Source organism: Thalassophryne amazonica, chromosome 19 (genome assembly GCF_902500255.1).
Source record: "Thalassophryne amazonica chromosome 19, fThaAma1.1, whole genome shotgun sequence".
NCBI classification, from domain to species: Eukaryota; Metazoa; Chordata; class Actinopteri; order Batrachoidiformes; family Batrachoididae; genus Thalassophryne; species Thalassophryne amazonica.
In genome coordinates this window covers 51,549,668-51,564,378 of record NC_047121.1, presented here as the reverse complement: position 1 = coordinate 51,564,378, position 14,711 = coordinate 51,549,668, and the positions used below count along the sequence as shown (strand labels likewise).

The window sequence follows — 14,711 nt, the reverse complement described above, 5'->3', positions numbered from 1 at the left end:
GACGGCAGCAGCTCAAACAGACAGTGTCCAGGGTGGGACGAGTCCTTGAGGATGGTGTTGGTTCTCCTCAGACAGTCAGAGCCGTGAAGGTCCCGCAGTGTGGGTCGAGGGCACCCAGCTGTAACCTGGGACAGTCACCCGCAGTTGCACTGTGTCTTACTGTCATCAATCAAATCACAGCCATACCAAAGTGTCCAAAGTACTTGAGTGTCCCAGAGTGTGTCAGTGAGCTGGACCGACATGCTGGTTTCTCTCAGGTTGCGTCCCGTGAGTGCAGAGTGTGGTGCAGGCTGACGGACACTCAGACAAGTCAAACCATAGATCAGTGGTGTTTTTCAGATGTCCTGTCCAACGTCTCGGTCTTGTTCTAGTCTTTAGATTACGATCCTCAGCAAGAGGCTCTGCTGAAGAAACAGGCGGCGACGCTGGAGGAGATCAAAGCTCTGACTCATCAGGTACATCACACAAACACAGGCACACGTCTGCAATTCAAATGTTTCCCAAAGGCGCCGTCCGCCGCGGCCGTCTGTCCCGTCTCAGATGGTCCTCTGCAGCGTGACACATCTCGTTTTGGTTCAAGCTCCCACTGCTGAACATGATGTCAACATGTTTCACTTTGACTCAGAGAAATGACAAAGTGACAAAGTGAGTTTAGACGCTGACGTGTGGAAGCCAGATGGACGGTGAGTATTTTGTCCCAGCAGCACTATTGTCTCAGAGATTCAGAGAAACAGTGGGTGAAGCTGAAGAGACGCCTCAGAGACAATCGCAACATCATTTCTGTCCTACTTTTAATAAAATGAGTGCAGCTTTATATTAAATAAAAAAAAAAAAAAATCAACAAGCAAAACATAAAAATCTGTTGTTCATCCAAATGACAGGGCAAAAAACAAACAAACAAACCAAACATTAAAAACTAAAAGGGTCATTTCAAAGTCCACAAAATAGACCAGAGAGAAAAGATTGAGATGTGTCTGCCTGGACATTTAGTTTGCAGTCAGGACACAGTTCAGGTCTGTAGTGTGGAGGTGATGTTCCAGCATCAACACGTGACCCCTGACCTGATTAAAAAACAGTAATATCAAAGGAAAGGGTGAGGGGTGGGGGGGGGGGGGGTTGGCTTCTCTGTGTCTTCTTGTTGATTGGTGGAAGAAATCTAACTCAGGTCTGACTCAAGTCTGACTCGGGTGTGACTGGAGTCTATCCTGGTGTCTGTTTCTGTGACCATTTCCTGTATTTTGTGAATTGTTCTATAATTTGTGTCTGTATCATGGCCCAAGCAGAGGGTCACCCCTTTGAGTCTGGTCTGCTTGAGGTTTCTTCCTCAGAGGGAGTTTTTCCTTAGCACTGTTGTTCTGGGGGTTAGTGAAGTTTGACCTTACTGTGTGAAGCCCCGTGAGGCAACTTTGTTGTGATTTTGGTGCTATCTCAACAAAAATATAAACGCAACACTTTTGGTTTTGCTCCCATTTTGTATGAGATGAACTCAAAGATCTAAATCTTTTTCCACATACACAATATCACCATTTCTCTCAAATATTGTTCACAAACCAGTCTAAATATGTGATAGTGAGCACTTCTCCTTTGCTGAGATAATCCATCCCACCTCACAGGTGTGCCATACCAAGATGCTGATTAGACACCATGATTTGTGCACAGGTGTGCCTTAGACTGCCCACAATAAAAGGCCACTCTGAAAGGTGCAGTTTTATCACACAGCACAATGCCACAGATGTCACAAGATTTGAGGGAGCGTGCAGTTGGCATGCTGACAGCAGGAATGTCAACCAGAGCTGTTGCTCGTGTATTGAATGTTCATGTCTCTACCATAAGCCGTCTCCAAAGTCGTTTCAGAGAATTTGGCAGTACATCCAACCAGCCTCACAACCGCAGACCACGTGTAACCACACCAGCCCAGGACCTCCACATCCAGCATGTTCAGCTCCAAGATCGTCTGAGACCAGCCACTCGGACAGCTGCTGAAACAGTCAGTTTGCATAACCAAAGAATTTCTGCACAAACTGTCAGAAACCGTCTCAGGGAAGCTCATCTGCATGCTCATCATCCTCATCGGGGTCTCGACCTGACTCCAGTTCCTCGTCGTAACCGACTTGAGTGGGCAAATGCTCATATTCGCTGGCGTTTGACACGTTGGAGAGGTGTTCTCTTCACGGATGATGCGAAGGAGATGTGTTGCACTGCATGAGGCAAATGGTGGTCACACCAGATGCTGACTGGTATCCCCCCCAATAAAACAAAACTGCACCTTTCAGAGTGGCCTTTTATTGTGGGCAGTCTAAGGCACACCTGTGCACAAATCATGGTGTCTAATCAGCATCTTGGTATGGCACACCTGTGAGGTGGGATGGATTATCTCAGCAAAGGAGAAGTGCTCACTATCACAGATTTAGACTGGTTTGTGAACAATATTTGAGGGAAATGGTGATATTGTGTATGTGGATAAAGTTTTAGATCTTTGAGTTCATCTCATACAAAATGGGAGCAAAACCAAAAGTGTTGCGTTTATATTTTTGTTGAGTATAAATGAAATAAATTAAATATCCTAAGTCTGACTCAGGATGGATTCAGGTCTGACTATGAGCGTCTTGGCTCCAACTTAGGTCTGACTCTGGTCTAACTGAGGCCTGCACTCAACCTGACTCAGGTTTGCTTGTTAACTTGAGTCACCTGACCTGTGTTGAACTTTTCAGATTGACCATCCCTTTAACCCGGTGTCAGTGTGAAGTATACCTGACCTTTAACCCCTGTGTCCCCAGCTCAATCAGGAGGCCCTGAAGGAACATGAGCAGAAGATGAGGTCCCTGGCGGTGGAGGTGATGGAGGCAGTGAACGTCTGTCTGGAGGTCCACTTCCCCGAGCTGGTGGACCAGACTGAGAGCAAGAAGGTGGAAGGAGTTGGTTTCTATGGAGACGTCTTCTTGGGTTAGGCTTTTTGTTTCATTGTGCCTTTATGACATCACAGTTCAGCTCAGTTTGGATAAATATCTTCTTTTCATCTTATTATCTACAGCCTAAACATGATTATTCCATTAACACTTTGGGAAATTTTAAACTGAGTGGAGCTGTTCATAGTAAAAATGTTTTTTTATGATTTTCATTTTCAGGCTCACGATACCAAAAATATTCTACAATAATAATATTCATCAATGCAGAAGGGTTTGCAGCAAAAGTCTGAAGTTTTCCTATAAAATTAAATAATGTTTCCAATGAATTATATTTTTGGTGACTGGTACCTGTGTTCAGTAGTGAAATGAAGTCGCTGTTATAATTCCTTTGTATTTGTTGATTTTAAGCTGAAATATCTGTCCGGCCCATTTATGTGATCAGCACTTGTTTCTTTGGTAGAAAACATCATGTATCTTGATGTCACATGTTTGTGTAATATCCTTTATGGAAATGCAGAAATGCTCCTTTGTTGTTGTTCTTTTTTATGAAAATGAACCATAATAAAGTCGTTTCTGCTGCTAGTGTGTGTGTGTGTGTGTGTGCACCTTCTTCACAACAACTGTAACAAAAACCAAAGGTGATGAGACAAAGACGTTCATATCTACCCCCAGAGTTAATTCTGGATCTTCCAAACGGCTGTGACGGTTCACTGAAATGTCGTTTAAAATTTCAGCGTTGAATGTTTTATGTTTTTGGTGTTTCTGTTTTAGGTGTCACTCAACAATCTCATATTTGGTGAAAACATACAAAAAATGCACGTCTGTGGACTGAAACACTTCCTGTTTGATGGAGGTGAATATCGAGGAAGATAAGTAAATCCCAAATAGGTCCTGGAACCCACTAGTGCCGCTGCTTGTCTCCTAATTGTGTAGCAGAAGACAGTCTATGAGTCCACAGTGTGGGGACGCCAGTCACATGTCCAACACCGGCACCTGTTTCCAGCTGGGCGGACTGGAACCAAAGAACTGAGTTCACAAGTGAGTCATGTGACTGGGTCCACGTGTTGGTACAGTGGGACTGGAAATACAATGTGCACGTTAGAAAACAAATGTACAAGAAATAAAAAAAACAACAAACATTTTTTATGAATGTAATTTTTTGCTTACTCCAGTTAAAGGTTGCAGGGGGTGAAGTCTATCCCAGCGGTCAGAGGGTGTGAGGTGGTTTCACACTGGACAGGACGCCAGTCTGTCACAGGGTCACATACAAACAAACACATTCACACCAATTTATAGTTTCTAGTCCATCTAACCAGCATGTGTGTGGATGTGGGAGGAAGCCGGAGCATCCGGAGGAACCCACACACACACAGAAAGACCACAGGTGGAAACTGAACCCATGACCTTCTTGTTGTGAGGCAACATTGCTAACCATTAATCCACCATGTCACCATATTCTTGTAAATGTTTATCAATTTGTAAATTTGTTTTCTAAATGTAAATATTTTTACTTTTGTAACGTTGCAGCTCTAATTTTGTAAATTTTTTCTCTAAAGTTGTAAATAAGTTTTGCCCTTCCCAGCCACCGTACCCTCCTCCTGTTAATGAGGTTTTATGATTTATTTTTTTAAATGTTTTTAAGAATGGAACTGGTCCCTGTTTCTTTGCTTTCTCCAAATGTTTATTCATGAACTTGGCTTTTCCTCTGACTCAGTATCCAAACCGATCTGTCCTCGTCCCTTTGCCGTCTCCATCCGATTACTCGGTGACATTTAAAAGTGGACGCCGTGTGTGGAGACAGTTTGTGCCTGCGAGTGCTGCCACCTCATGCACAGCACACATGATGTGTGAAAGCATTCGGCCTTACGTAACCGCGCAGCTCGCTCTCACGCCGAACCGGATCTGGGCGCAGGCCGGGCGTGAACCCTCACTGAGGCTTTCCTCTAACACAAACTCATTACTCCCACAACAGATGGATCACATTCCAAAGAACAGTTCAACAAAATGACACGGGATCATCCCTCACACACTTAGACTGAGAGTGACACTCGTTTTTATTGTCATTCATTGAAAAACATCACAGATGTTGTCACAGAACACAATATCGATGCACCGCACGAATAAATAAAAACAGAATAAAAGTCCAAGTTGTGTGATGGTGATAGAGATAGGATTAAAAAACTATCAATAACTGTATCTGTGTACACATAATCAATAAAGAACACGGGATACTGCACAGATGTAGATGCTACAAGGATAAAGTTACTCCCGGATGCTCCAGTGTATCCTATGTTCTATGTCCTACATCCTATGTCTTAAGTTCTACACCTCACAGTTCTTTCTATCTATTTGTAAAGCTGGGGGGGGGGTAACGATTCATTTAACAAAGATTTGATTCATGGATGCTGATATGATTCAAGGACGATGTTGGTTCATTTAGAATGATCTGATCTGAAACGACTTGAAATCGATTCAGTAACTTTTAGCCAAAACTTCAGCCAGTGTGACTGTGGGGTGGGGGGGTGGGGGAGCTCCATGGTTGACTGCGGTTGTGTCATCAACATATTTGATGATGTGATTTTGTTGAACTTTGTACAACAGCTGTGGGTCATAAGGGTGAAGACGAGGAGACTCAGCAGGACAGCCTGGTGGTGTTATTTCCCCCCGCACACAAACCGTTTGTCAAAAAGTCCCGTATCCAGTTCAGCAGGCGGGTGTTCAGTCCCAGTGGGCCCAGTTTGATCTATCAGCTGCTGTGACATTACGGTGTCATGGTTTTTTTTTTCTCATTTCTGAAACACATTTTCTCAAAACCTGAATCAGGAATCCAAAAATTCAAACTACATTCACAAAATCTCAGACTCTTCTATCAAAATCAAACTGTCACCTCAAAACGAGTTAACGTGTGATCAAAACCCAAGAAGGTGTTGAGATCAGAACCGCAGAAAGAATAAACACACCACCATCAGCTACCTGAGGACACAGCGTCCAGGCAGGTAGGGATGTGGACATGGACTGAGCTCAACATGATGGTAGTCAGTGTGATGTCTCCATTCAGCAATAAGACCACAGCACAAACTCACTGACATTCATTCTCCATCATCATGTCTGTGTGCGTGCGGTCCGGTCCAACGTGTCCCTTTGCCAGTCAAAGGGGGACAAACCCGTGCGGTGTGCCGAACCGGGCCCGGACCACACTCCAGTCACATCATCATCATCATTATTTAGTTCCTTCAAAACATCTAACGTAGTTGTTGATGTTGAGTTCATTCAGGAAGTCAGTGTGGTCATCAGGTTGCAGGGGGGATCTTGTAGCCTGTAACAGATCTGATTCTGTGCCACAGTTTCCTGGAGTTCCTGTGATCCTGAAACAGTTCCTGAGTTTTATGTCCGTAGGCCCTTTTATCCCAGAGCCTCATTCTGCTCGGCTCTGGCTGTTCTAAGGACACCGGTGTCTCGGGACGTCAGCAGGACACCTCAAACATCAGCCATGGTTTCTGGCCTCACTGTGACGTTTTTTTCTGATGGTTATGTCCTCCATACATGTGGAGATGGAACCGGATACAGCTTCAGCACACTCCTCTGTGTCTGTGGTCTGCTCTGTGGAGACATCTTCTCTCAACACTGAGACACACACAGACTAGACGCCGCGCTGGTTGCTGGGGTGCAAGAAATGCGGCCGCCATCTTGGAGCGGTCATCCTACTCTGAGTACTGACACACTGATGCTGATGATTCCTGAACTGCTCCAGGTTCAGTGACCTTTCTTATACACAGCATCTGTGTTTACAATCCAGTTTGTTGTCTATGTGGACATCCAGGTACTTGTAGTAGTCCACAATGTCCACCTCACTTCCATTGATGGTAACTGGGTTCGGACGGGTCTTCTGAAGTCCACCACCAGCTCCTTCGTCTTAGACACATTGAGCTGCAGTTAGTTGAGTCCACTCCACAAACCTGTCCACCACACTCCTGGTTGACCTTCACCCACTGTGTAAGAACATGTGAAGAGGAGCAAAGCGATGAACGCTGCTTAATATTATCATCTGACGTTGAAAGAATAATTGTTTTTTTGTTTTTTTGCCATAAAACAGTCTGACGCTGTGATTGCCGAACGATTGTCTGAAATGGAAAATGACTTGAAGTGGTTTTCATTAAAAGATGCAGACTTGATTTTGTACCTTTGCCGCAGCACACCTCAGTTGCGTTTCCCAGCAGCCACCTGGGCCTCATTGAGGCTCACGTTTGATCTCCATCTCTTTCCGTTTCCATCTGGTGCTTCTTATTTTTGGCCTGTCTGCCTGCTCGCCTCTGGCTCAATAAATCGTATAAATGGGTAACGGATGTGTTTGTTTGCAGCCAGACGAGCGTCTGCATCACAGCGACTGCAGTCTTTTTTTTTTCTTTTTTTTACCGTCATCACAAAAACAAATCTTACCTGCACTCATGTTGTTGTACGTATGATAACTAAAGCAATAACTTCACAGTAAAATCACAATTCACACTTGATCAGATGAACACGTAGTATTTGCTGGCAAACAAGGTTATTTTTCTACTAGCAACACGCTAATTAGATCAAGTCGACAGGCTGCTGTAGCATCTGGGCTAGGCTAACTAGCTAGCTCAGTCACTACCTGAATAATTAGCCCACATTTGAAACTAATGTGGCAATATCCAGCATTGCCTTTTAACTGACGGCAAACTAAAGTACTTGTAAAAGAGATACTTTGGGATAGGTTTACCACCCGTCCCTTAAAATACAGAATTAGACTATTTCTATCTAAAAAATAAATCAGGATATGAAACGGCCTCAAAGGTTCAGTTAATTTAAGCTCACTAAACACTATTTAGCATTAGCTTGACTGGCACATCAAATTCACACAACATTCATTCTTCATTCACTAACAGAGTTGTGTGTAATATAAAAGCCAGTCACTGTCCGGACGTACATAGGAAAAAATCTGGAAAAAAAAATAAAAAAAATATATATATACACACACAATCATTTCTTGAATTGGTGGGGGGCATATTTGTGTGAAGGAATAAAACCCACATCCAGATGCCTTTTGAGCCTTAATATGCTTGTGGGTTAATTTTCTCACACCTTCATGTTTCTGGTGTTGTATTCTGACCTCTAGTTTGTATCTGTTATTTCCCGTCTATTATGTTCTAAATATAAAAGTCAGGTTTCAGGAAAAAAAAAAACACAGGACCATCACAGCTGTAGGGAAGATGGTAAATTACATTATTGTTGCATTAGACAAGAAGCAACAATGTGCATCACTTTTTATTGATTTGTTGAAAGCGTTTGACACTGTTGACTGTGATTTTTTTTTAAACTTAGACTCCTTCAGTCGGGACTCTCAGAGCAAGCAGTTGCCTGGTGACCTCAGTGACAGGACTCAGTGCATTAAATATGATGGTCTGTGCTCAGAATTTGTTACTGTCCGCAAGGGGGGTGCCACAGGGTTCTGTATTGGGTAATTTGTTAGATGCTAATTAGGGAATAACCCTGTTGTGTCTGATTTGCGGATGTTAATGCTGGAATTTACAGTTTCAAATTGAGTTTTAATGTCCGCAAATCATCATACACAAGGGTGTTATTCCCATTCTGATTCAATTCCATCATTTGCACGATTTATTTTACTGTAAGTAATTCGGTCGGCGAAACTTACTGTAGCAACAGCATTTTCATGCCAAACTGGAAATTCTGTGTGCAGAAGTACAGATTTCTCCATCTGGTCAACTACACTGAGTAATTCCGTATCAGAATCCACATCAATACTTGTTTTTTTAATAATAGGCTTGTAAATTTTAATCTTTTTGTGTCTGTGTAACTGTGCTTTTGTATTTGCTGCTGCTTGTCTTGGTCAGGACTCCCTTGAAAAAAGAGGTTCTTATTCTCAATGAGATTTTCCTGGTTAAATAAAAAAAATCTCATTTTTCCTCCATTATCAACTCATTGCAATATCTGGACAAACTGGTCAGACAGCTGGCTCTGTGGTTGGTATGAAGCTGGACTCTCTGGTGACAGGGGCAGAGAAGAGAACACTGGACAAACTGCTGGACATTCTGGACGACGCCAGTCAGCCTCTGCACACCGTCATCAGCAACCAGAGGAGCCTCTTCAGCCACAGACGGCTCCTTCCCAAGTGCAGGACCAACAGACTGAAAAACTCCTTTGTCCCTCAGGACATCAGACTGTACAAATCCTCACTCAGGGGGAGGAGGAGAAACAGGAAGACAGAGGACGGGAAGGAGAGCAACAGTAGGAGCCAATAAACCAGGATTGATCAGTTTGTCTGGTATTGATATTGCAAACTGTTTTTCTTTTTTACTTTCACTTCTGATACTCTGTGTGCTTCTTACCATGTTTGCTGTTGGAACCTCAATTTTCCTGAGGGCGTCTTCCCAAGGGATCAATAAAGTTCTGTCTAGTCTAACCTCTAGGTATCAATCTGTACATGTCTCATGCTTTAATTCTGACATCTGCTCTGTTTGTCTGCAGCTTTACTTCCTGTCACTTGGGCTTCAGGGTTCATGGCATAGATGTCGTTTTCTCATTGGTTCTTACAGTTTATAACACTCACAACTTGTCACTCCCATGCCAGATTGTCTCTCTCCTATGTTTGCTCTCTCTCTCATTTATTTCTTGTGTTTGAGCATCTGTTGCCGACCCACACTGCATTTTGGTGTTCTTTGAGCTTAGCCTGTCATCTGTTGGATTATTTGCCTGATAGGTTGATCTCCTGTGCTTTGACTCTCAGCCTGTTTTCCTCGATGACCTCGGCTCTCGGTCACACCCTGCACACAGTTTCCACCTGGATGCTGTTTGTGTACGGACCGTTTCTCTCGTGTCCAGTGATCTCTTTAGCTCTCACGGCTGCAAATAAATCCTGTTTGTTGTCTCACTCAGTGTGTTTCTCTGCTGTTATTCTCATTACCGTTTTTATGTATTTTTAAAAATGATTTACTATTTTTTCACTGTGGAGGTAAAATTATAAACCATGAAGAAATATTGTTCAAACCCTGAACAAAAATCACATAAAGGACACTGCCATAAAACCTTTTACATTCAAATGTGTTCAATTTCCAAGAGAAATATGTTCTATTGTCTGTTACTTTCTGTCCTTGCACCTAGAAATGTTTCATCATATTGGAGGTCTGCGTGTCCAGAACTCCTTTGTAGTTCCAGTGCTGCTTTTGTGGTTTTATTTCCACAAGGTAATAAAATAAGGCTTTCTCTGCTTTTTGTTTGGATGGTTTGAGTTCTTTCTTTTGCTTTGTTAGAAAAAGACCTTCAGTGTGTCAAACAGCAGTAATTGAAAACCTCTTGACTAAAGAGTTCTGTGCTGACGTGTGGATGAAGGACACTTTGTGGCGAACGCATGCTGCCTTCAAAAGTCACGTTCCATTAACAAAACGCTGAATGTTCGGCTTTGACGTGTCTTCTTTTTAGTGTTTGAAGTGATTTCAGCCTCGACTCTTCCCACACAGCTTCTGGGGTCCTTGATGACGATGCTGGATATCAGCAGGACTCACTGGCATCTACTATTCACACAGTTCTAGTACAGAGATCTTTTCTTTAAGAGACGATCAGCTGCAGGAAATTCTTTATTATCGTATCGAAACGCTGGCTGTTTGCTCTTTGAGTGATTATTCTCTGCCGATTGTAGATGTCGTCTCCAGGCGGACTGCTCGGGCTGAATGGAAGCGGCACAATGGTCCTCAGATGTTTGTTTCCATGGCAACGTGGAGTGGGCGTGTGGAGCGGGAGGTATATAAACCTCGGCGGCTCGACGTCGAGTCTCACTCTGCGGTGACCGTGTGTCAGCAAAGGACGGGCGAAGAACTTCTTTTTACTCTCTCTCGCCCTTTTCTGGCTCAGCTGAGGCTTCACACGCACCTGTTCCAGTATGATGAGACCTAAAGATCTACACCAGGGCTCTGGCACCAAGACCTTCCTAGATGCTATGCACGGTGGGAAAGTTCACCTGGCTCGATTCATTCTAGACGCCTTAGACGGACGCATCATCAACTTTAGGACAGAAAACAGCCGCACCCCACTGATGTTTGCCGTCTGCCTACAAGACAGCGGGACCAGGACCAAGTTTACTCGGCTGCTGCTGGAAAAAGGAGCCAATGTCAACTGCCAGGACGGAGATGGTCGCACTGCACTCAGCCTGGCCTGTGAGATGGGTCACCTTGATGTGGTCAAGCTGCTGGTGCAGTTCAGTGCCGACCCGGACGTGTCTGATGCCTGGGGCAACAGCGCTCTGATGTATGCTGCAATTTCTGGACACAGCCAGGTTCTGGAGTTCCTAGTTCGGGCATTCAAAAGACTGGGACTCAGGCTGGACAGAACCAACAATGCTGGTCACTCAGCCGTAGAGGTGGCCGACTTCTTTGGCCATGTCCAGTGTGTACAGATTCTGAACTTTCCTGGCAGACGGGGTCTTGGCACTGAAGATCCAAGAGATGCTGCAGGAGAGCATCGGACACCCAGCGGACTCCCCCGTCATGTCCTCGAGAGACTTTCAAGTAGCAACAATGAGGATCAGCTCCCCAGGGTTTTTCAAAAGCAGCTGAAAATTGGGGACAGTGCAGGGCTTTGGAACAGCTTCAGATGTCCCAGGGGACGATGTCAAGCGGACAAGCATCGCCACAGCTGGGCTCTCCCTCCTCAGCTGGAGAGAAGTCAGAGATCATCAGATCACGATTCTCTCTTCAGCACCAAACAGCTGCAGAACTGTCAGATTAGAGAGTTGAGGTGGGCTAAAACGCCAAACTCTCTGCCTGAGCTGAGCCAGAAAGGCATCAGCCGAGACGACGGACATCAGGACAAACAGCCGGTCTGGGGAAAGGCAAAGTCCTTTAACCTGGACCTCGTGAGCAGCAGAAAGCAGTCCTACCAAGGTGACACGCGTGACCCATCTGCCAGTAAACTGAAACGAGCCTCGTTACAGGATGACAGATGCCTTACAGACAAGACGAAACTCCGACGGAACAGCCGCGGTTTGACCAACGAGGCTGACAAAGTGCTGCCAAAACCTGTTTCAAACAGCAAGAAATCACAGGGTGAGGACGGAAACGACGTCACCCCATCGAGGATGAGCTTTGCTCTGACCAGCAGACATAACCAGCTGCTGTTTGGAGGGATGGAGTCTGGCACAACTGGCACTCCGGGCATCATGGGGCTGGGGACCAGACTGCTACGGCGCTTCACCGCGCCGGACTTCATGAGAATGGTGAAGCGCTGCTCGTCAGGCTCGTCCCACGTCAGAGGCAGGATGTCCCGCTCGGAAACATTCCCTTTGTCGCATGTGGACAGCCGGCCGAGCGCGGACAGCATCAGCTCGGTGACGTGTGAGTTTGAGAGCTGCTCCTCGCCGCAGGCCCTCGACTAGCAAACTGCTTACGCTGTTGACATTATGACATCATCAACGGCCTTTTGCTTCTGTTTTCGATGGTTCACATTTTGCTGTGACACATTTTGCAAATTTTCAGCTTGTTGTTCAGTTGCATAAAATTCTACACAACATGCGACTAAATCGTCTCTGAGCTGCAAAAATAAATATTTTGCATCACATGAACTTGGTATCAGATGAAGTTGATACTTGTTTTCCTGTGTGCATCTTGCCTAAATACATTTACTGTATAAATAAATATTTTAAAACGGCATCGTAATGAAGACTATGTACATGAATGTTTTTTATTATTCATATTATCAGAAAAATGGTTCCATCGATTTTTCTCATTTTTAGTGATACGGTTGTGAGGAGGGTAGATATTTAGGATGCAGCATGTGAAGAGTTGCTTTAGTTAAAGCTACAGTGTGTTGATTTAGGAACATTTACATGAGTGCCCCCCATGGAGACCACCATGTTGATACAGTAACACAAAAGGGACATACTTACTCTACTTTGCATATTTTGCAGCTCTGATGCTGATGGAAGAAAGAAGAATGATCAGTGGTTGCTCCCCTACACGCCACCTACTGGTTACTAGTTCAGATTAACATGTTTGAGAAGCTTAACTTTAATGAAATGGAGAATCATGCAGACGTGGCAGCACGAATCCACATCATCACCTGAAGGGAAACAAAATCCCGACCGGCCACGGCGCGATGACACTGAATCCTACATACTGTGTCTTTAAAGAAGAAAACTCTGTGGACACGAATATGCAGCTTTTCAAATTTAAAACAATATAACGGCTGAAAAGCAGATTTGTGGGTGTGATGCTGGTGGATTTGATTGGTTAGAAAGTGTGTCGTTTGACCTCAGGAGTCGAGGTGATCGGACACTCTTTAAGTATCCATGAACGTGTGTGTGTGTGTGTGTCATAGTTTTCGGTGTACAAGATGCTTTTTTTTTGAGGGGGGGTCCTATGACTTGTATACTGAAAACTCTCACATTCATTGTTGATGATGATAATTATGACTATTTAAACTGGACTTTATCAGGAATCAAGCACTAAACTAAACAGCAATGATCAAAGAATAAATGCTAATAATAAAAAGAACACAAGAACAATGCACACACACAACAAATTAATGAGCTGATAATACAGAAAACCTACACACCAGTGTGACTTCTTTACAGATTTAATTCTTCAAGAGGCATTTTTTAGCAGGTGCGACTTGTACTGTGGGAAATGAAGGACCGGGGGGAGCACCTAAATGAGTAATTGTAAATTTCATATTTAAAAGGCAGGCAGCGTGGTGGCTTAGTGGTTAGCACTGTTGCCTCACAGCGAGAAGGTTGTGGGTTCGATTCCCGTGGCCTTTCTGTGTGGAGTTTGCATGTTCTCCCCGTGTTTGCGTGGGTTTCCTCCGGGTGCTCCGGTTTCCTCCCACATCCAAAAACATGCGGGTTAGGTGGATTGGAATCTTTAAGATTGTCCGTAGGTGTGTGTGTGGGTGTGTCTGTGTTTGTTTGTCTATTTGTGGCCCTGCGACAGACTGGCGTCCTGTCCTGGGTGTACCCCGCCTCGCGCTCCCCCGCGACCCTTAATTGGACTAAGCGGTAGAAGATGGATGGATGGATATTTAAAAGACAGGCAGCGTGGTGGTTTAGTGGTTAGCACTGTTGCCTAACAGATCAATTCCCACCTGACCCTTTCTGTGTGCAATTGGCATCTTCTCCCTGTGTTCCAGTTTCCTCCCACATTCAAACACATGCAGCTTCAATGAACTGCAAACTTTAAATTGTCCACGTGTTTGTCTGTATGTAGCTGGCGTCCTGTAAACTGTTGTTTTATTACCTGCACATTTGCACCGACTGCTATTGTAATAATTATTACCATTATTGTAAGAGGAGGTTCATGAATGTGCTGAGAGAGGACATGCAGGTGGTTGGTGTGACAGAGGAAGATACAGAGGACAGGGTGAGATGGAAACCATTGATCTGCTGTGGCGACCCCTAACGGGAACAGCCGAAAGACAAAGAAGAAGAAGAATTGTAATGATGAATGATTATAGTGGCCGTATGACGCCCTGCAGGCAACAGGCATTAAGAACACACAAACAAGAACGTGTGAGATATATCTATATATATAATAAATTCACAACAAAACAGTTCAGTGTGCATCATTTTATTGACTTGTACAAAAGTAAAATCCTGTCTAATTCTTTCTGATGTCTGATCAGGCAAAGAAACACACAACACTCGTATCAACGCGTGTCCATGTCACAATACAAAGAAACGTACCGCGTGTGCAAAGTGTTCTCAGCAGTGTCGCAGAACTGTGTGTGTGTGTCCATCTCTGCAAACACACACGGACACATTTCTAGAGTCTGTCACAG

At 44.3% G+C, this 14,711-nt stretch overlaps 2 protein-coding genes across 2 annotated transcripts in view; both read left to right on the top strand.

The window, feature by feature from the left end:
• Positions 1-3,388, top strand: part of plcb2 (phospholipase C, beta 2) — a 72,451-nt gene extending 69,063 nt beyond the window's left edge. Inside the window, 3 exon segments of the mRNA XM_034195112.1 lie at positions 72-97; positions 379-455; positions 2,778-3,388. Coding sequence (XP_034051003.1) covers positions 72-97; positions 379-455; positions 2,778-2,948 — 274 coding nt within the window. The 3' untranslated portion in view covers positions 2,949-3,388.
• Positions 3,389-10,821: 7,433 nt separating this feature from the next.
• On the top strand, positions 10,822-12,312 carry LOC117531922. Its single transcript, XM_034195111.1, has one exon. The coding sequence runs from the start codon at positions 10,822-10,824 to the stop codon at positions 12,310-12,312; it is 1,491 nt and encodes a 496-aa protein (XP_034051002.1).
• Positions 12,313-14,711: the final 2,399 nt, after the last annotated feature.